The 22,856-nt window shown below is 37.5% G+C and overlaps 1 protein-coding gene across 1 annotated transcript in view; it reads right to left on the bottom strand.

Annotated features, from left to right (window-relative positions):
* Positions 1 to 19,576, bottom strand: part of pde3b (phosphodiesterase 3B) — a 52,186-nt gene extending 32,610 nt beyond the window's left edge. Inside the window, exon 1 of the mRNA XM_062423183.1 lies at positions 18,368 to 19,576. Within this exon, the coding sequence (XP_062279167.1) occupies positions 18,368 to 19,255 (888 nt within the window). The 5' untranslated portion in view covers positions 19,256 to 19,576. The remainder of the gene's footprint in view (positions 1 to 18,367) is intronic.
* Between the last annotated feature and the right edge of the window lie 3,280 nt (positions 19,577 to 22,856).

Genomic DNA, 22,856 nt, shown 5'->3' with positions numbered 1-22,856 from the left:
TTGTCATGTTAGGCTTAGTCATATTAGGACTAATTAAGACGTACTGATATTCTACATGTGAAGATTTTTTATAAAGGATCCAGTGCTGAAATGAGCAACTGATTACTTGAAATAGCATTCAGCTGAAAATGTATAGAGAGCAGTGCTAATAATCAATTAAATGGTTGAGTCATTTATCGAAAAGAAATCACTGCTTCCAATTTCTCATTTCTGACACTTCTCTTTTGAAATATTATTATGTTACAGCAAAACACAGAAAACTGTGCTGTTTTTGTTTGGGTTTCAGAGTATTTTGCATTAATTAGTAAAGCACAGTATTGTATTGCAAATTCTCTTTTCTAAAAAAAATCAAAAACTCTTTCACATCAGTCCAAACTCCCAGCAATTTCTAACTTTTTACGACTGTTTTTTTGGTATCAAAGTGCAAATATGTGATGTATGTCTTCACATGCAACCTTTTTTGACCACTGTGGAGCCCTAGAGCGATCTATAGTTTGGAGGCCGGGAGGCCTGAGTACAACAGGAAGGTTATACCTGATATGGACATGAGAGCTAGATCAGGGAGGCTTGAAGCCTTGTAAGGGAACATCTGGTTTTATCATGGAATCAGTGCAGGCTCCTCTCATAAACACAACCTAACGCCTGAGCCCTGGAGCTCTGGCCAATAACAAGCATGTGAACACAAACGCCATCCATCAGAGTCGAGCAGTGGGAGGAGGAGGTAACAGGGAAGTGGAAAAGAGAGAGGCAGACACAAAGAACAGTGAGACAAGAGACCACAACAGAAATTGTGCATTAAGTAAATCATTTACAAGCAAGCAACCATCACTGGCTGTAAGCAGCCTCTTATTTCTCCTTTACGTATCAAATTCCCAGACCTTCCATTAAGGCTAAGGTGACAGGGGTTAAATAAAAAAAGCTTAAGAAGCTTACAGTTGTACACTTGTCAAATTAAAGGTCAAAATCAATACACAACTGGCCCCTCTTAAGTATTTCAACATTTGTCTGCTGTCTTGCTACTTTTTATTTAGGCTATTTGCGACTACATTTTAATAAATTAATGGCTATATGAGACTGATTCATGCAAATTCAATACACTCTGAACAAATTCATTGCGAGACTCTGTTTGTGTGCTCCATAGCAACAAAGGACATGTTGTTGTCCTTTCTGACTCCCCGATCATGGTGTGTTGGCCTGAGTTGGATCACAGAGGTAAAGGTCAGCATCATACGGGGCTCCAACATGTACTTCTCAAAGTGTCTCACAGATACCCGTTTTTATCTGATGATTCTGACTGGATAGTGTGAGGGCCTACAAAAACACCAGATCATAAATTAAAGGTGCAGTGTAGAATTTAGTGGTATCTAGGGGAACCAACTTTGCGGAAATTGATTATAATAAACATAAGTAAGGAAAATAATTATAATTGTGATTTCATTATCTTAGAATGAGCCCTTTATATCTACATATGGAGTGGGTCCTCTTCTGTGGTGTAGCCCAGAACGGACAAATTAAACACTGCCTTTAGAGAGGAACTTTCATGTTTTTCAAGAGTTTCGCCATTGTAGGTTCTCCTATATACATGGAAGGGATGGGAGGGGTATTCAGTTCATTGGAATCTGCAACGTCATTGATATATGCCACTAAATCTTACACACATATCTGTTTAGATGAACATAATCTGAAAACATTTAAAACGGTTAGGGTTTGGGGTGTCAAATGTCAGACAAACAAATTTGCCATTAAAACGTCGAACATCTAGCAAACTACAGACCCAGATGTACGTCTCAAAAGTTGGTCATGAAGGAGACTAATAATAAACTCACATTTATAACGGCAGAAACACGACTCCATTGGCTAAAATTATGGCTCAGTGTCTGTTTGATATATTGGCAACCCTTTGCAAACACAATATAGCCATAAGAGTTATATATGGTATTAATATGTGAGAGATATGTGTCTGTGCAACCCGTTCTCATTTCCAGGGTTTCAAATACCAACGCTTTGTCACACCCCTCGGTGTAGGATGCTGACAGACAAGACATCCTTTAGTGTCTGTATAAGACGCACCCGGCTTTCAACCTACTCCAGTGAAAACCCATCTGTGTCATTACTGGACACATTTCTCAACATGCAGTATCACAGTAGTAGACATTTAATCTATGTAATGCATGTTAATTGGAAGTATCTTTTGTGGCTACAGCAACCCTTACAAATCACTGTTAAAAAATAATTATGTTTTATGGTGTGACAATGCTTTAGTTAAGGTCTGGTTAGGTCTAGGTAGATGATTGGAAGCAGGGAAGCGAACAGTGGTATCCAACTGAGTCCACTTTTTGCCTATTAATTTAGCCATCCACCCAACATGCAACCTCTGAATAAGGACAATTGTCATCTCATATAGATGTCATCGGTCTCATGGCATCTATTTCAGACATTTTTATACAGTCAGTTTTATACAGGTCTATCGGGCTACCCTGCATGTTGAAAAATGATGCTAAGGGGAACCCAGCGCATTGAAAATTGATGAAAGTGTCACGACAAAGTTTTGGTATTTGAGGAGTTGGGAGTTCAAATGAGTTTTTCTGCCCTCTAGTGGTCAGAAATCAAATAATAAAGCTTTAAAGCCTGTGTTTAAAAAAAATAAATATATATATATATGTGTATTTTTTATTTTTTTTTAAAAATATATATATATATTAGGGCCGGGACTTTAACGCGTTAATTAAGATTAATTAATTACACAATAATTAACGTGTTAAAAAAATGTACGCATTTTAATCGCACTTATTTTTGCACCGCGGAACGTTTCTCACTGGATGAGTTTCAGACGACTACAACAAACCACAGTGAACATGAACGAAGTAGCTGATGAGACCGCTTTGGTTGGCCCCGTGGATGGGAAATTTTGTTACAAAAAACGAACGGATGGAAGTGTCGATAAGAGCATGGTTGTGTGCAAGCTATGCAACAAGGAATTTGCATATCACCGCAGCACATCGAGCCTCAAGTATCACCTCAATGCAAAACATATAGCAGCTAGCGTGGACGCTAGTGTGGTAGCTATAGGCTACCTGAATTTCTGAAATGTACTATATTTCTAAATATGCTATTGCTACACTGAATGGCAAAAATTGCACAGGTCTTTTGGACTTGAACAAAAATAAACAATATTTTTGTTGCTTAAGCTTATGTATTCAGTCATTATTCAATGGTATACTAAAAATCCATGTGAACAAAATTACTTCTCACTGTTCTTAGGTCAAATATTTATATGCGATTAAAATGCAATTAATTTCGATTAATTAATTACAAAGCCTCTAATTAATTAGATTCATTTTTTTAATCGAGTCCCGGCCCTAATATATATATATATATATATATATATATATATATATATATATATATATATATATATATATATATTTTAGGACTGTATTTTATAACCATTTTAATGTTTGTCTTTCCTCACTGATCTTAATTTATCTCTGATTCCTCTATAGTCAGGCAACAGTTAATAATGTATAATACTAATAATAATTATTATATGTTGTGAATCAATAAATCATGAGAGTGCAAGAATCCACCAGGGTATGGCGAGACTACAGACAACTGGAAGCTCTCTAATAAACATAAGTGAGCATACTTAAACAGCAACCCTGCTGATAGTTTACAACAACCATAAACAGACACTACAGCAGTGCAAGTGGCCACAAAATGTCTTTTGTTACAAAGTCCAATTGTAATAAGTTGATGTTTCATGAGAATAATCCACTCTTGCTTGGTACATGGGCGGGGTGTTACGGTATTTCACATTGTGGAGTCCCTGGTATTTAGCGCACACATAGTGAAGTAAGACTGTCAGCCTACCATGAGGTCAGTACGCTGTCAGTGATGAACAGGAAGAAAAAGAGGTAGTCAGAGAGACAATGAGAGGGAGGTCACAACTTTTATGAATCAAAGGAAAAAAGTTAGGAGGACCAGTTATATCTAAAGAATAACTGAATAAAAAAGGCAAGAAATAAATCAAATTAAATTATGCTGCATATCTGTACAACTACCTCTACAATATAAAATATGATCAGGCATTATTAACACACAAGAATAAGTTATAACACATACACCTCTGACTTCCAGCATTCTTAAAAAATACTGAATAACTTCTTCAGTTAAGAACACATTTCACTGATTTTCCATGTTTCCTTTTTTCATTCAGAAAGGATTGTATCAAAAATATTCACATTTAAATAGAGAAGAGTACATAGTTCTGCCAGTTACCACACAAGCATTCCAGGGAGGATATGTGGGCATGACCTTCATCACAGGACGCACCAGTCACATGACTCCAGGGATATTTCACTGAGCACAAGATATTCAATTTATTTGTAGATATTTGTAGATCTGCTTTAAATGCATCCACCAAACATAAATCTCAGAGCCAACATTGCCTGTTAAAACAATGTAAACATAATGCATCCTAAATGAATTAAAACATAAAGTTGTGTAAGTATGTAAGTAAGTTTTATATCTATATATCTGTCGTCTTTTTTAAACTAAAATCTGCAAAATCATCATGCAGTTTGCAGATTAAACACAATGACACCAGGCAGGAAAAGTGGCTTTCAGGGCGACTGGGGTCTTCAGTGTTATGTTCAACTCAATAAATCATCTTCAGAAGGCAGTGCTGACAGAGTGGGTCTGCACATAATGCTGGAACTGCCGGAGATCATTTTACATCCGTAAGTATGAACTTAGAGCTCGGCAAGCTTTGCCTACATCACCTGAGACAGATGCCACATGGCATAAATACTGGAACACTGGCCGACTGTCAGATAAGTCAGAGTTACACAAACAAACCTGAGGTAGGTTTACTAAACAGAGTTAAGGAGAGCAAAGGTGAAGCCTACATGTACTTAGTTTACCAAGATTTGTGTAGTATACAATCCTTTTTTGGAGGGGTAGAACTTTGGATTTCTAGGTATCAAGAGGTTTGGTTTAACTTTTTTTTTTTTTTAAGTATAGGACTTTTATAAGAATAATATCAGCAATATCACCAAACAATATTTGTCAAATTTAAGGATAAAATAAAGGGACAGCTAGAAAATGTGAATTTGGTTAGACTTACAGAATGAAATTATGATCTTCAAGATAGGTGGCATTTATTTGCATACACTCCACAACACTATATTCTACACAGTTTTTCTTTCAGACTTTCTCAATCTGTTTTGAAAAACAATCTTTGGTTGGAACAGCCTTTACATCTCTGTAGGTTATTTTCATGAAGCATCTGACACAGTGCATTCTGAATGGAAAATTCTATTATGTATAGCACCGTGATGTATAGACTGGAATTAGGGGAAATCCACAAGACATTTCATTGCAGTTGTTACTTCGAGGTGAGGTTTGTTTTGGAGAGCAGCACTGCCTAAATGTCCTCCTGAATGTGACCTTTAGTTTGTTTCCCTCATTGCACCGTTGCTCCATGACAAGCTAATAACTAACCTTCTGTCATTTTCTGCCTTTTCAGCCTGCTAATGTGTCTAAAACATGATTAATGATATCCTCTGTGTACATAGCTTAACAGACTACCTCTATGGTATGTTTAAGAAAGACTTTAACCTCACACTAACATACGCAACCAACATTTGTCTTTGGTGGGGCTGCAGTTAGCTGTATAAAAATATACAATGATAATCTACATTATAATAATATTACAGAAACCAACTTTAGTTTATTATTATTATTATTATTATTATTATTATTATTATTATTATTATTATTATTATTATTATTATCATCATTATTATTATTATTATTATATTACTGGTTGAGTACTTGACACCAGGCAAGAGCATTTTCATTATAGAGGAAACTTGCAAGTATAATATAAATGTATTTGCAATTTTTTATTTATTTGTATGCAATTGTGAGCACACTGCTGGTGATTTAGCAATGCTTTAGTTACATTTGTAAGATTCTCATTTTGTGAGCTGTTCTTTATCTTTCATGGCAACAGCTGCAAGCATTTAGTTTGTAGCTGTTACCACTAAGAAGGACATAAACTATAAAAAAATTTTAAAACTTTTACAGCTGACTACCAAGCCTACAAAAATCTCAATTGTATTTCCCATCTTCCTATTCTCCATTTGCTTTAAGCCTGTACTTCAATCGACCGGATGTGTCTAAGTTTTTACATCATTTAGTAACAGTAACACAACATTTTCTTTATGACCACAACACCCGGTAGAGTTCACCTGATGACGCAAATGCTGCATCTTTAATCCATGTCTAACCCCCAGCCATCTTCTGCTGTCTGCAGCTGAGCACTCAGTGCCAAATGCCCAATGTCTATGGTGCCATGTCAGGCAGCCTGATGTCGATATGTGGCATCAAGTCCACTGTTGATCCAGTTGATCCTTTGATACAGGTTCAGGACAGAAAAGAACAACGAGGGTCACATAGCGGCAGCCGGCCCAGGACATTACAGCCAAGATGAAAACAGCATTACATGACAGTTAGGTTTTAAAAGAGCTTTTAGCAAATGTTTTAGAAAGTGAGAGACACCATTTCAAAGCTTTCAGTAAATTGTGTATAAATGCAGTGATTTACTGAATGAAGACACACATTTTTTGGCTCTCCTCCGGAGTGTCAGGTGTACTGTCCACATGAAGCTGAGGGGGAATCAGCGTCCTCTTCACTGACACTTCAATACAGTATTCAGTTACCAAAATAAGCAGGAAACTGGCCTTCTGCTTGCAGGGCTGTCTCCCTTACTACTAAACTACTGCACATGAGGTCTTAATCACTGGATGTCACTCTTCAAAAATGCTTATGAGCAATACAGGGAGCAATAACAGTTTGGGGCGGGCCACAGCTCTGACTCTATCTAAATAGAACACCATACCTTAGCAGCAGAGGGAGTCTTCGATTAAAACATGTAGTCTGCGCTCACTTGTTTTGCCATCAGTGAGTTCCATATGACTGCCGCAAACACCTATCTCTACACAAAGATCACCAGTCCCTGCTGGTGCCAGTTTATCTCCACCAACAGCCTGTATATAACTTACATCACAGACTTCAGACATGACAGTCTACTACTGTTTTTTAGGCTCTAACTTTCTCACATACAAACAAAGATATCCTCTTTTGTGTATGTAAAGCATGCACAAGCCAACTATTTTGGTATAGTAATTTGGCTTTTTCAAACAAAACAAATTTGTATAAAATCCTTGCAAATTGGAAAAAAAGAATGGTCACTATTACCTTAATAATTTTATCTATAATAATGTAGTTAATAAGCTTTATGTTTGTGCCCTCAAACAGGTCAAATTTCATGTGCTGTCACAGGAGAGAGAGGGGGGGGGGGGGGGGGATGATACAGGTCCCCAGGAATTGATTACACTGAACAATGGCGAGCAGATCAAGAGCAACCTTGGCCGGATGGGGGAGATATCACACTGAAGCTCAGAGTCAGAGGCCTTCGTCAGACACAAAATCTATCTACAAAATCTCACTTACATTATGTGAGGGGGAAGGGGGGGGGGGGGGGGGTCTGGCATTTGAGCTTCTGTGTATGTGTGTGTGTCCGTGTCCGTGTCCGTGTGTGTGTGTGTGTGTGTGTTGGGGGAGGGGCGGACGGAGGTTAAAGTGAGAAAGAAAAGGAGACAGCGACAGACTAAAGAAAGAGTGAAGAAAAGGGGGTGGGGACTGGCCGGGAGCAGTTTCTCCAAAAAAAAAAAAAAAAATGTGTCTAAACCTCACAATTCCATTTTGAAAGATTTACTTTACCATAAGTCACTCAGAATAAATTTTGCACAGTAATTGGAAATGGCGATCCTGTTGGTGGAAGTTAGGGTTTTCATTGCAGTGACTAATAGTGCTTCACAGTTTTGCCCTTTTCAGTGGGATCTGCCCTCAGCTGCTAAACACACACAAGCCCTCCTCTGTAGCTGCGGCTGACGTCAACCGTCACTTAGCAACAGCCTTTTGGTGTAAAAGCAGCAGTGCTGACACCGTTTTCAAAAGAGGTGCACAGCTAAAGACAGAAAGAAATTCTGAGAGAATGAGAAACGGAGATAGGAAGAATAAAATGAGGGACAGAAAAGTGTGTGTGTGTTGGGGGGGTACATTTTGACAAGATTGCTGTGTAATGTGTCAGTGAGCGTGCGACTCAAAGATTTTCTGACAATCCCTTGAAATTATCATTGAAAGCCTTTAGATTATTAAAGGAAGAGATCATGTTACATCAATAATATCATCTGGAAACTATTAACAGTCAGTAAATACCTGCAGTAGGTAATCAGTTAAAATAAAAAAAATAAAAAAGACTACCTTAAAATAAAATGTACTACATTCTTCACCCCCACTTATTCATTCCCACAGCCTAACAATTTAAACATGGGCTCCCACCATTTATGTCACAGCAGTCTAGTTCGACCAGCCCTCCACAAAACCTAGCTGTGCTTTTTTTCCTCCTTTTACTCTCACCCCGTCACTGGGCTGAACAAACAGTCGACACATGCAAGGTTCAACAACCTCATCCTGAACTTGAAAGCTAAGCCACCAGAAATGTTTGCATTGTTGGGGACCTTGTGGTGTAATCAGACTCCTTTGAGATGAGCTGCGCATAAAATCTTTAACGTCTCCTCAAACTAAAAAAAAAAAGAAAAAGAGCTTGATTGTGTTTGCAAACAGCTTCGGGAACATTTTGTCATTACTTATCTTATCTGTCATTTCTGTGAAAACCGGCCAAGTATGGGAGGCTGATACAGCAGTCACAGAAAAAAAAAGGTCTAATTAGCCCAAACTTGGTTGGTGATAGTTGCTCGGCATCCCTTTCTCCACTCCAACAATCTGTGCCTCAACAATACACAAACTCAGCAACAAATACGCTTTGTACATTATAATAATACAAGCAGATAAACGAGGTCAGGACATCACATCAAGACTCATTAGAGGAAAAAAAAGAACGAGAGGACACGCTGCACAGCACTTTATAGGCAGCTTAAAAACAGAGCATAAAAAAAAGCCTAAAATAACTGTATTTATAGACTTATTTCATAGACAAAATGTCAAAGGACTAAACAAAATTAAACCATCTATGAACATTTTGCGAGTCCTCTTTGGTGATGGTGACTCTTCAGACATCAGAGTCATTAGGCTAAGCTCTGGTAGACCTATCACGAAAACTAAAGAGCTGCAAGCTAATTGCTGGTGATCATGACGCAAACCGTTTCCAGGGTAACCCGAGTTTTGGAGTACCCGATCCAGCATTTCCTCATCTGTTTGCACTCACACCAGCAGGCTGACAATGCAGTCGCTGCATCCTGTTTCACTCTGCAGTCAGCCAAACACACAGTACCCCGCTCAACTTAACCCTTTCTACCGGCCCGGCTGCTGCTGCTGCCGATGAAAAATTCAAAGCAGCTATGCAAACTAGGTTTGACCTTAAAGAAAGAGGGATGAGAATATTATTCACAGAAGCCGTCACAGCAGCCCATCTGGATCAAATAACAGGAGGATACATTTTAATCAGCAAGACTGCAAAAAGCATTATATTGTGAACATTTAAAATATGAATCAAAAAACACCTGAACAAACTTCATTATAGATAGAGGCTAAATGCATAAATGCTGATTCAGCTCTCTATTTGGCATGCACAAAATGTTTACCTACTATCACAGCTACCTGTGACATCGATGAGGAGTTGCTAAGCGATGAATTAGGACATCTTGGTCTTGATATCGCAAATGTTACACAAGCTCCTAAACACTGAGGTTAACCTCACACGTCATTCTCGTTCAGTTACAACAACAGCTCAGCTCAGGTCACATTTCTTCGTGGAGAATTATATTATTAACTACTTAAAAGTCACATTAACGACCAAAGACTTCTGTTAAGTAAACATATTTCCAGTTCTAATTACCAGGATCCGGAAATTATTTAAGTACAATAAAATTGAGTATTAGTACTGTCAAGCTGTTCTGTTTTCACATAGTTTGTATATTACATTGCTGATATCAAGATTTAAGTTTCCTTCAAAACAACACAAACACACACACACACACACACACACACACACACATACACACACACACACATAACCTTTAACTGCAGATAACACTTGTCATTTAATGGCCTTTATTTTTAGGCAACAAACCCTTTCTGTGTTTGCACAGTCCTCAAGAGGCCACAATATATTCCAACTACAAGATAAATAAAATGCTTAAAATTTGATAAATGTAAAATAAACTAGATTATGAAATTAACTACAAATCTTTTGTTCTTCTATTTTATACTTTCAAGCGTAAAATGACATATTCTAAGCACAATTGATTATTTTTCGTACTTTTACATTAAGCTTGAAAAAAACAACAACTACTATTGTTATTTTTATACTAGATTGATATATTGTATAACTAATGTTTACTGTACATTGGAAAAAATAACTGAATGTTTGTTTCAGAACACTGCGCACGCACACACACACACACACACACACACACACACACACAATATCTTAAATTTAACAATTAGTTGAGACACTTGTTTAGTTTGGGAAATAGTGAACCAGCGTAAAAAAGAGTCAGTAGACAGTGTCACTTAACACATGACGGCTTTCATCCCCACAGACACTGACGCTACGTAAACAGTATGAAGAGAACATGAGCTGTAATTCAATTTGGGTATGAAAATAATTATAAAATGATTATATTATGCTGAAAATTATAATGACCATTCAATATCTACACTTACAAGTAGGGCTGGGCAACATATCAATAATATAATGTTATCATGACTAGATATCATCCTAGATATTGGATATCTTTATACTGTGATATGGCATAAGTGTGGTTGTTTCCTGGTTTTAAATACTGCATTACAGTAAGGTGATGTCATTTTCTGAACACACCAGACCGCTCTAGCTGTTTTATTTTTTGCCTTTAACGACTTAGTCATTGTATCCGAATTATTGATCATTATTCATCAATAAATATTGATAAATAAATATTTATATTTATTTAGCTATTTATTTATTTAATATTGCTATTTTGTATATATGTCTGTCATAAATATCTTATCTGATTTTTTACACATTACACATAGCCCTAAATACAAGCATAATCTTCTTAAACCACAAATCTACTTTTAGATTTTATACCAATTATTTTCTCTTTTCTACTATAATAATCATTTGTTCTGTTCCATTAAAGTAGAATTTCATAATTAGTTGAATACACTTAAACCACTGTGCTGATGGTATTATCTAAATAGGAACATTTGGCATTATAAAAATGTATTATTTTGTCATATAAAATTATAAAAAATCTAAAAATCCTACAGCTTCTTCTGAGTTTCTGGATAAACAAGCGAAGTGGTCTTTGGTACAATTCTCTGTGGCACCTCTTTCCACCTAAACACACTTTCTATTGCACACCGTCTGAAGACGGACAATTTCTCCCCCTCTCATCACTGCTGGAGGCAGACACTATATTCTACAGGGCGATTAATAAGACTTGGCATTTTTTTTCTTCTTTGCAATCACCCTGTGGTACGTCACTGGGTTGTGACGTCAATGTTATATCATTCCACATGGCTTTACAGCAAGTGAACGTGACAGCTGAGAGCTGCTCTGCGTTTTCACTGCTCTCCCTTCCAACCTTTCTCTCTGCAGCCTGCCTCTCTGTTCTTGTCTGGATGGGGGGTTAGTTAAGTGTATTATTTACCCCTGCCTGCCCCCTTGGAGTGAAAACCACACAAAAAGAGGGCCTTCTGCCTGAATACAACATTGCGTAGCCAGCCCTGCCTCTAAGGTCTTACTCATGAAGTAGAGCTTTTTAGATCCTCGCCATGAAAGCCCAAATACACTAATCCTGCTGAAAAAATATGATCACACTATATCCTCCTCATCTCAACAACTAATTGGGTCTCAGGGGAAACATTTTTTTGGCAAGAACAGGTCGCTACTTAGACTGGACAATAACATAATTGTTTTGGAGAGCAGCAATTTTAGATTAATGACTGAGATAAATATCATGCAAAACACATTTTGTAAATATATTTAATTTATTTCTCACTTTCAAATAATGTTAACCAACATCAGTGTCCCAGTTTTTGTTTTGTTTCAGGCTTGCATCTCAGGCTCGTGTGACTCTCGGACTGAAAGTGCAACAGTAATCTCACAACAAAATTAGCAAACACAAAGTTTTACAGGGCTCTGTCACTGTGTCACATTTACAAGACAAACTCACTTATTTAGCTCTCCCATTGAAGGAGAGTTGAACACAAAAGACTGACACAGTTAATGCAATAAATCTAGGTTTCAGTGTACCTGACCCCTGGCACTCACAGTCAATCCATAAAGCTTTGGTTGTGCAAGAGGTTTCGAGTTACTAATATAAAACTGGAACTGAATTTGCAGACTTGAACATGAACAAGGTAAATTAATTCTTTTCATCTCCAGCACTGCACTAAATATTCTACACTGATGTCAGGTGTGCTGTACACTGCTTTTCAGTTTTTATGTGCACGTCTGTAAGATTGCACCTTCACAGAAACAGAAACCTTTGTCTAAATGAGTAGCCTCAGTGCTGTGTCAAAATAAATAAATAAAAGATGCGCTCAGCGATAGACACATACCGTGCTCTGACACAACACTGCACACAAGCAAAACAAAAAACAAAAAAAAACAAAATGGAACAACTGACCTTTAATGAAATAATTATTCTTTGGACTGAGTCCATAACGTTACATAGATTCTTGGAAGAATGAGGAAGTCTGTAAATCCTAAAACTTACTCTTAATATTTATTTTAGCTTTTGTTTAAAGATCACAATGGTTTGTTCATATGATAAAATACAATTCTGTTTAGAATATGCAAATGAAAAAGATTTTCATCAAAACTGATATTAACAAGAGATTCTTAAAAATAATGGTGAAGGAGAGTCAAAGAAAATATCATAACATGGCTCCCTGATAGACGAGATGCTGCAGGGATCATGTCCTAATAAAAAAAATGGGATTTTAAAAACCAATAATTTAAGCTTAAAAGTGGTGCATACTACTTGCTTGACTGATGTGTGTAAATTGCATTCAGACAATCTCATTCTTATGTCATCTTGCTGTACTTAAAAACAGTAGTTTGCTAAAATCATGAAACTGGCTGTGGAAACTTTGAAGGGATGAAGGAAAAATGACATTTTCTATGTGCTTGCTGGTAGCACTGCATGTAGTGAAATCAACACCTCCCGCTCACTGCCTTTGCATCTGCCTTGCATACTTGTAAACTTGGTAGTGTTTACATTCAGTGTTTTTTACTTAAATTTACTGTATTTATTATTTAAGTTTAAAAACATATTTGGATGCATTCACTTTCCTTCATTTTTTTGGCATATCTTCTCACTGTCCCATTCTCCTAATGTATTAGCACATAGCTGCCTTTTACGACTCATTACCGACTTCAACATTACCAACTTTATGACATTACTTTCAACAAACACTTCATAAAAATATGGAACTAAACATAATTATATGGCAATTTGACATAAAGTCCAAGCTAGCAACAACAATGTCCTAAAAATGTGAAAGTAGAAATTAAACTAGCCTTGATAGCCTAACCATTGTATGCTTTTGGTATGCATGTGCATCCTCATGTGCGTGCTGTCAGACCAGTCAAACAACATGGTGCTTTTCATTATGCTAACACATCTCCTCGAGGTGTTAGACACATCTCAGCTACTCCCAGCAAGGATGCGAGAGATGTGAGGACCGAGGAACTTAATTGGTCAAACAGGACATCCTCACTAATTCCAACGTCATGTTGATAAGACGGTCACTGCTCATAACACACAGTGCCTAAACGGTCAAATATGTAAAAGTCGGCTATCAATATGTAGAAATTATTAAATAACAGTTTTAACTTTAAAGTTTAAACTTAAAATTCATGTACAATAAATTAAGACTTTAAACTTTTACTTAATCATTTCTACATAGTGGTAGCTGTAACGATATCACCTGATAACTGCTCCAATGTTTTATCATTTGATTAAAGATCTAGCATCTGACTGTCACAGAATAAGACAGAAATGGATAAATTAAACCCGCTAGTTACAGAACCTACGGTCTTTAGGTTCAGCAAAAACAGCTGTAGCCTGGAGAATATGTTTAAATAAAATGTTGCTTATTTAATTTTTAAAAGTCTGACGTCCTTTACATGCTCAGGATGATTTTATAGGAGACTAGCAGCTGTGTGACGTCATATTTTCCTGAAGGAGCAGAGATGTACTGAAACAGAACAGAAAACAATAGAAGCCTTTTGGCTTATGAAGAAAATAATAAAATTACAGGAGTGTTTTTTTATGATTGATTCATGATTCAGTATTTCTAAATGTATGAATAAATATGAAAAGCTACTTTTGGTGCTTTCATGCCACAAGTAGACCAATCAGTAAACACATTCAATCAAAGGGGTGTTACTGGCCAATAAAAAAGCTTCCGCAGAGAATACACCTGTGGTTCCTCGCTGTAAACTCCTCCAGGAGCCTGCTCGCTGCTCATCTCCTCTGAGGTGCATTTAAAGGATTGGAAGATCTGTGATGATGGCGGAGAAGGATCAGTTTCTGGGTCACGATCGGAGGTCAGAGGAGAGAGGACGCGTGGAAGCATAAATCAGTTAAATGCTCATCAAAGTCTTGCTCTAGAGGTCCACTAATGGCCAAAAACTCCTCAGTGTACCTTAATAAAAACAAAACCAACAGCCTCTAGACATCAGCAAGATGACCATCCACAGGCTTCCACTGGTTTTACTCTATCTCACAATGGCTTAGACTACACATCTTGGCTGCACCTTGTATGCACAATTAACAACCGTTAATAAACTTCTGCTGCTGTAATACCAAATGAAACATTTAGGGGTTCAGCAGGTGAAGAAACTAATGTAACAACACCTTGAAACGTTAAATGTTTAAAAAAAAATATTAATAACTGTCCTCAATTTGAACTCACAGAAGGGATTTACAAATGACAACAAATTGGACAGAGTCTACAAACTATTCTCTTAATTTTTTTGTGTTTCTGAATGCAAGGATTACTCAGGCATTGCAGCTTTTCATTGTGTATGTGACAACCAAAACGAGCAAAAACAAGGTAAATGCATTCAATTTAAATGCCTGATGAATTTCACTGATCACATACGCAGACTGGACCTATAATGCAAACTCAGGTGACTGTCAGTACAGCTCTCGTCCTGCTGTTTGTCAGGCTATATTTTCATTTTAAAATGCACAACTTTGTGCTATGTTTACACCTGGCATCCACACTACTCTGGTATATTTAAACCCCTAACACTGAGACGTTTTAAAATGCTGCTGACCCTGTTTTAGCTTGAAAACTCCTGTATTGTATTTTATTCTGGACGGTGGAAACAGAGACTTTTGAAAACTATGACGCAAATGCCCACACTCGCTTCCTGATTGGGTCTTATCAGTCATGATGTATCCTTCCCTGATTTGTCACGCCCCAATCATGTGACCCTTTTCCAGCATCAGCCTTGACTACCAGTGGTTAATTAAACATAGATAACAAGTTACAGGTGTTGCTGACCTTGTTGTCTATGCTAGCAGCTGTTGTGCAGTTAAATTCTGCATTTTATAATGCTAATACTGCCTACATGAGCAAGACACATCTATTATTTGAGTGATTAGTGACAATTCCTGTGTCTAGCAGTTATTTATAGGCCTGCTAGTATGGACAGAGAGATGGACAGATCCTTTTCGTTTTAAAATGAAAATGTATTAGTGTGGATGTAGTCTTGACATACTGTCTGACGCAGTAGTTTTAATTTGAATATTCATGATGGTGCAAAAGTCGGCACATGCATTAATGGAGGGGTGTGTATGTCGGGGGGGAGGGTGTTGTGTGCAAAATGTGTGTGACGATGAAGAACATGTGTGACATCACCAGTGAACCTTTCCAACTCCCCCTTTGTGCCTTTCTAATACGGAATCTGTCATTTTTTGTAGTAAATATAGAGAAAATAGAGTATAATTTCTCATTCTCAGTTTACATTTCTTTGCTGACTGTATTTCCTTATAATCAAACCAATAAAAAGACAACCTTGGCATGTTATCAGTAGTTGAAATTCAAATATTTTCTAAGATCTCAAAAAAAAAAAAAATCTACTTTTTTAAAGATATGAGTGCCTCCAAGACAATCTTCCCTACATTATCAACCGCACTGCTAATAGTGCATCCCCATAATACTATCCCAGCATGCACTGGGCACAACACAGCAGACAGGTTGCCAGTAATCTGCATCATAGTTCTGACACCTACAGACTGATAAACACACTCAACCATGAATGCATACCTAACGGGCAACTCACAGACTTTAATTCACCTGACTGACAATTTCCAGAGGAAATCCACTGTGTATATGGTGTCTATCTCTTTTAGTCTCTGTATTTTTTAATATATGCATAAATAATATTCGGATTTTACACACTAAGAAAAAAAAAGACATACATGTTTACTGGTGTATGTGTATGGTCTCATTTCACTCCCTACAGGTTAGGGTGGAGAAAAATGAATGAATATACACTTCAGTTACCTCTTATTCATAATTTTTTCATGTTTTGCATTTCCAGATCTCTGTGCACTATTTTATTTTAAGCAGTTTTACACAGAATATGTTTTGGTATGGAGTTTTGTGACAGGCAAATAATGAAATTACTTAACTAGACATCCAATGCTCCAATTTCAAGTAACAATAACTTTTTTTTATTTTTTAATTACATTAAATTGTATTCGATACCTAATGCTTAAAAGTTTTGCTACCTTTTCCGACTTCAAAATGGTAACGTCTTGCTGGTTTTGTGCTTTGCATGTGCTGTTTACGTGTGCTGTGGTATAAACTACACCTACCTAAAAAGAAACTGAAAGACTAAATACTTTTGGAGCACCATATTTCAAGTAAAAGTAAAGTCCCCACCTTTACATGTGTTAAAATATTCTGGCTTCTACTTATTTTTATTCACTTCTTGCCGTTCAGTAAAACAGAAATGTGCATTTTGGGGTGTAATGTTTTTGTATGTGGTAAATGGTGAAATGGTGTATTCAAATAAGGTTTGAAAAGTCTTCTTGAATGCTCCGACCTGTTTTTTTTTTCTGTTACCCTTTTCATGCACTGTTTATGGCCTTCCACCTCAGTGTGACTGCTAATCTGCTAATAGCCTAAAACACAATGATGTGAAAAACAACTGCTGGAAGTAGCACGACTGAGGAAAGCTGGATATACATTTTTAGTTCTCTTATCATTTCTGACAAAGCTTGAAGGACACAAAAACAATGTGTGTGAGCTGACGGCTTGGCATCCACTACAGAACTGCTCTTTGTGTGCATGTTTTGTTTTTAAACACTGTTTAAAAATAAAACAGACATCAATATCTGCATTAGTTATGTGTTGTCTACACACAAATTAAGTTGCATCAGCTTTTTGTTGTCGACCACATGCTGTATGCAACCTGATAGTCTGCATTTTGTATGGATATCACTTGATATCAGTGTATTGGTTTACAGAACTAATGCAAAGCAGAAAGGAGCTACAGTGTGAAAACAGAACTCTTAAAGGCTTCATGTGTACAAGCAAACATAAAAAGGAAAAGAAACACACTGAATGTGGACTGTGGACACTGAATAATCCCTGCGAGTGTTCACCCTCATTTTGTTTTGTTGACTGCTACAGTCAGATGGGACTGTGTAGGCCATAACATTTGCTATGCTGCTGGTAAGACCATGTTATCTTCACATTTCATTGAGTGGCTAGTATATAAACATTGAAATGTCCCTAAATAAATGAAGATAAACATGACTGATGTGATTATTAGATTTCACACAATAGCATGTTGAATGTTGATATTCCATTACAAGATATTTCCATAGATAATTATGCATCTACGGACGCATTAGTATTAATAATTCATAAAACACATTTTTGTTAATTGGTTGAAATGCATTTGGACACTTATGCCTGTATAATAGCAATGCAAAAGGTTGCTTTCTACCAGAAATGGTCTGCAACAACCTACATGAATCATTAACAGCACAATGTTTTCCTGAACTACAAGTCATAGCTTATTGTATATATCTGCTGCTGGGCTGATGGTGCAACTGATCATTTTGGGGAAACAGTTGAACTGATCTGTGAGGAAATGTGTTTTTGTTTCTGTAGGTCAGTAGTTTTATTTGCTTTGTGTGGCCTTTACAATAAGACTGGGTGTTTTCCTCCTCTGTTGCACATGTGGGTGATCACAGTGGGCCTATACTTTGGCAACTACAACAACAGACGTGGTCCTGGACGGGGGGAGACCTACCTGCTCTCTGGATATACAGGGCAACGAAGGTCTGCGAGGCATTTTACAGCTGCCATAATAGCTGGTCGACGTTTCCCCCAGAGAAACACAGCTGGACCTTCTCCTGGGTCTGATCACGGGGACCTTTTCCTCCGTGCTGGCAATCCCGCTCGGAGCTTCCCTCGACGGGTAGTAGCGGTCAAAACAGAGCCCCAACAGGGAGCCAGAAACCCCCGCAAAGCAGGCGAAGAGCGGTCTGAGCAGTGCGGGCAGACCGCTCAAACTTGTGAAAGAGACCAGCCACACAACGCTGGCAAAAACCAGTATGAGAACACTGTGTTTGAGTTTGAGAGTGGGGATGAGTGTGAGCAGACCCACACACCCCAACACGAATAACAACCTGCCCACCATTTGCATCTGGTGCTGGTCCTCTCCCCATTGCAAAAACCGCAAAACCAAAAAATCCCCGAGGTAACACGATGCTGGCAGCGACACCAGCCAACATTTGCTGCTTTCCTTCTTTTTCCGCCTCAGGTAAAACGTCAGAAAGAAGAATGCACATCCTATGCTGAATAAAGGACTGATGGACTGGGAGAAGCCCGACAAAAAAGTCCGCAAATCCCAAAGCGAGTCACTTTGCAAGCATCTGGAGATGAGAAAAGAAACCGCGAAAATTACAAACGCGCCGACGTAGAGGGCAGAGACCTTTAACAATTTGGAATTGAGGATGTCTTCGTTGCAAAACCTGCACACGTTGAACAAAAATCCCCTCTGATGGTCCTGTTTAAGGGGGGTGACGCAGCTCTTCACATAGCCGTTCCTGAAGCCCTCTGAGCTGTTTACACTTCCAGCTCCGTCGTGGTGCCTTATTTTACTGTGCAAAACCTCTCCTTCCTCCCGTGCAGCCATGGCTCGACTGTGACTCCTCGTATCCACACACCAAAAACAAAAAAAAACAAAAGAGTCCCCCCTCTTCTGCTATTCACGCCGTATTAACGCTGAACTACATGACAGCAAACGCACTCCATGGTCACTCAAACGTGCTCCAGCACTTGGACTAAAGAAAGAAGGTGAGATGTTGTTTTTACAGAAAACGGGCTCTCTTACGCCGCCTACAGGCCACAACTAACACCTCAGGGGCTGTAGCGACCTGCTGCAGCATTCATCAGACCCTGCAGCTAATACAGCAGGGGGAGGACTACAAAAAAAATAATTTAATTTGAAAATGTGCTTAAAATTGATGGCCGGGCTTCCATAACAATTTTATTATGTAATAATATCATACAGTGTTTTTTGCTTTAAATGCTATATTCCCATTATAGGGTGTTGACTGGGCTTATGTGTTGATCTTTAATAGTAGGGGTTTTTTTTTAACTTGTTTTCAAATGTACTCAATTTTAAGAGGACATAAATAAATGTGACTTGAGTGTTTTACAAGTCTGAGTACCACCGACTGAAAATTAACTTAACTTTTTCAGTATTGTCTCCTTTCTCTCCTTATCTGAATCATGTTGCTCTAGGATCGTCTGGTTCTCCTGTTTACACCCTGGAAGAGTAGCCAATTGTCGATAAATTGATGAGAATAACATTGATGTGTAATCAATACTAAACCAAGCGGTCAATTTAATCGCCGCGGAGTGATGTTGAGATTTCTTAAAAGACAGCTTGTTATATTTAAATGGCAAGATAAATAATGTACACATTCAAAGCCGTTCAAAGACCTATTTCATGGCTGGCTGACTATAGCGCCACTGGATATGTTTTAGGTAAACACAGCTCGCTGACAACCTAACATTAGAAATGTATTTTGCAATAGAAGTCCCTAAGATCTGCCAACTTAAGCAAAGTCCAGTCATTACAGACAGACACAGACAATGAACAGTGAGCCCATTTTATTCATAGACTGTAGGAAATGCCATTATAGGTGATCTCAATATGTTTTAACTATTAAAGTAAATAGAAACAAATAATATTCATGAGAATTTAAGATAAAAAAAGTGTAAACAGCAACAAAAGAAAAGACCCAAAATGACAAATTTGCCTCATACAAACCACAAACGCATATAAGCTACTATCACACACACAGTAACCAATTATATTCCTGAGAAAATACAAATGTTTCTTTGTGGAGCTGCAAAAATTTGATAATGAATCAATCAGTCTGTAAACAGAAACTTAATTGGCAACTACTTTGATGATCCAGTAATGTTTTTAATAATTTTGTGCAAAATGTCAAATATTTCATGTTGAATTTCCATGGATTTGCTGCTATATGTTTGGATTTTGGATAGTTGGTTGAACAAAAAAGGAAATTTGATGACATCACCTATAGATCACTGTGACAGACATGTTTCACAGTTTTTTTATGGTCCAAATGATTCATTAAGAAAACTATTTTCAGATTAACCAATAGAGGGGAAAAAAGTTTGTATTTTTTAGTTGTCTGTTGTCACATTTGTTATAGAGCTCAGGCCATGGAAAACACTTTCTACTCTACTTGTGTGGATTTTACTGGGATATGGTACATTACAACTCCTGACTCACAGAGAGAAGGCCTGCAATCATATAAAGCTGGTTTGAATGTTCTGTTACATCTCCAAGAAAAGTCCACTACCATGTCACTAACTGTCACTGGACCTAAAAAATAGACGCCTCATGACATCTTATTTCAAGACACATTCTTTACTAGTATACTCCGAAATATCTACTGTTAGTTATGGGCAAACTCACTGAAACAGCATAACAAATCAATGCATAATTCAATTGATGTTCAGTCCCACATTTAATAATGCTGCCCTTTAACACTAAACAAACGTGGGTAAATATAACTGACAAGATAAATGTAGCTTCTGTGTTACACTTTTCAGTCCCCATGTTGGCCTTCAAGCCTGAAGTTATCCATCTTTGTTCAACTTCTTATTTATTAAATCTGAAAGAGCTGGAATTAAAAAAACCTTCCTGATACACAAGGTATTTTGACCATGTGTTACCGCATTGCTGTAGACTGGTAAACAGTGTGGAAGCGAAAGAAAGAATGAAAGATTTTCGATCATTCACCTTAACACTGTGGTTCATTCAAGGTTTTGTGCATGCACTGTGGATCACTGAGGCTAAGCTTCCACTGGAGGGTGCTGCAAACCACTAAAACCTTACAAATATGCTGTATTCTTTTGTTAAAAGCTGAACTACAACTATTTCAGTATTAATATGTTTATTCAGTATATATTACATTTTAGCCCATATGGTTTTTTGCATTATATTTTAGATTAACTGTTTATGTGTGTGATGCCTGTGGTCAAGTCTGAACAAGAGTCTCCAGCGGTGAGGTGCTATGAGCCAATAAACTCTGAGGTGGAAATTGTTACTCACATGGGAAAATGTTGGACAGTCTCCAGGATATCAACTACTTAAAACAAGATAAGAAGATTATTTGTATATCACTTCCAATAATGTTTTTGGGGGTTTTTTTTAGCTGGAAAGTGATTTTGGATGTGTTGTTTCATATTTTTGTCAAAATGTAAATAAATAATAAAATGAAATACAATTTTCATTATTCTTTGATATGAAAGGTCACCTAAGTCGTACATGTTCTCAATGTAGCATTTATTCAGTTCTAATGTTTACTATCTACTGTTTACCATGGTCACAATCTCAGTGGCAAAAGGATGAACACAGCTGCCCAAATGTTCTTTCTTTCCCAGTTGCCCCCAGCCCAGCCCAGCCCAGCCCAGCCAAGATTTCAAAAGATTCAGACTTCTCAGGGAAACTGGACAGTCTTACTTCTGAAATTTGATTGAATTTTGTTGAGTTGTCAGTCACTCCATGAGCCGATTTCCCTCCCGGTTATCCCAGTCCTGGCCTCATGGCAATTTCTACTAATATATAAACTACACAGCTATCACAATACTCAGCGGATGTACAGTATGATTGCAACAGATATTTAGAAAACGTATGGATTTCAGTTGTTCCGCAACTTAAGTTAAGGGCCTGACAACACCATTAACGGCTGTACATAATGTGGTGATGCACTTACTTATTATTTGTCTCATTTTGTATGCATCTGTGGCTGTACGGAAACAGGTGCTGTGACTCATCGGAGCAGTTATGTCCCAAATGTGGTCTTTTTTTGGCCCTATTTGCTTCTCTGCACTATCATTTTCTTTAAAGTGAAGCCCTGTATGGGTTGTTGCTGCCAAAAATATCAAATATATGACATTTAATGATTTGATACTTCTCACTCTTTGACAGACTGAGGTTTGTTCAGCCACTTATACAACAATAATAATAATAATAATAATAATAATAATAATAAATTAAAAGAAACAACACTTTGTCCAATAGGAAGAATTGTATGGGAAACCTATGGGACCCTATTGGAAACGATGAAAATGCTGTACGACTATACGATTTCTAATCACGGTACTTCTTGTGATTTTCGCATTCGCGGTTTGTCCCTCTGTAGTTTGATCCTTTTGGCGTACGGTAGCAGTGATGTGGCTCAGGAGGTAAT

The sequence above is a fragment of the Scomber scombrus genome, chromosome 1 (assembly GCF_963691925.1).
Source record: "Scomber scombrus chromosome 1, fScoSco1.1, whole genome shotgun sequence".
NCBI lineage: Eukaryota > Metazoa > Chordata > Actinopteri > Scombriformes > Scombridae > Scomber > Scomber scombrus.
Note: the sequence above shows the minus strand (reverse complement) of the source record. Positions and strands in the feature narration are given on the sequence as shown.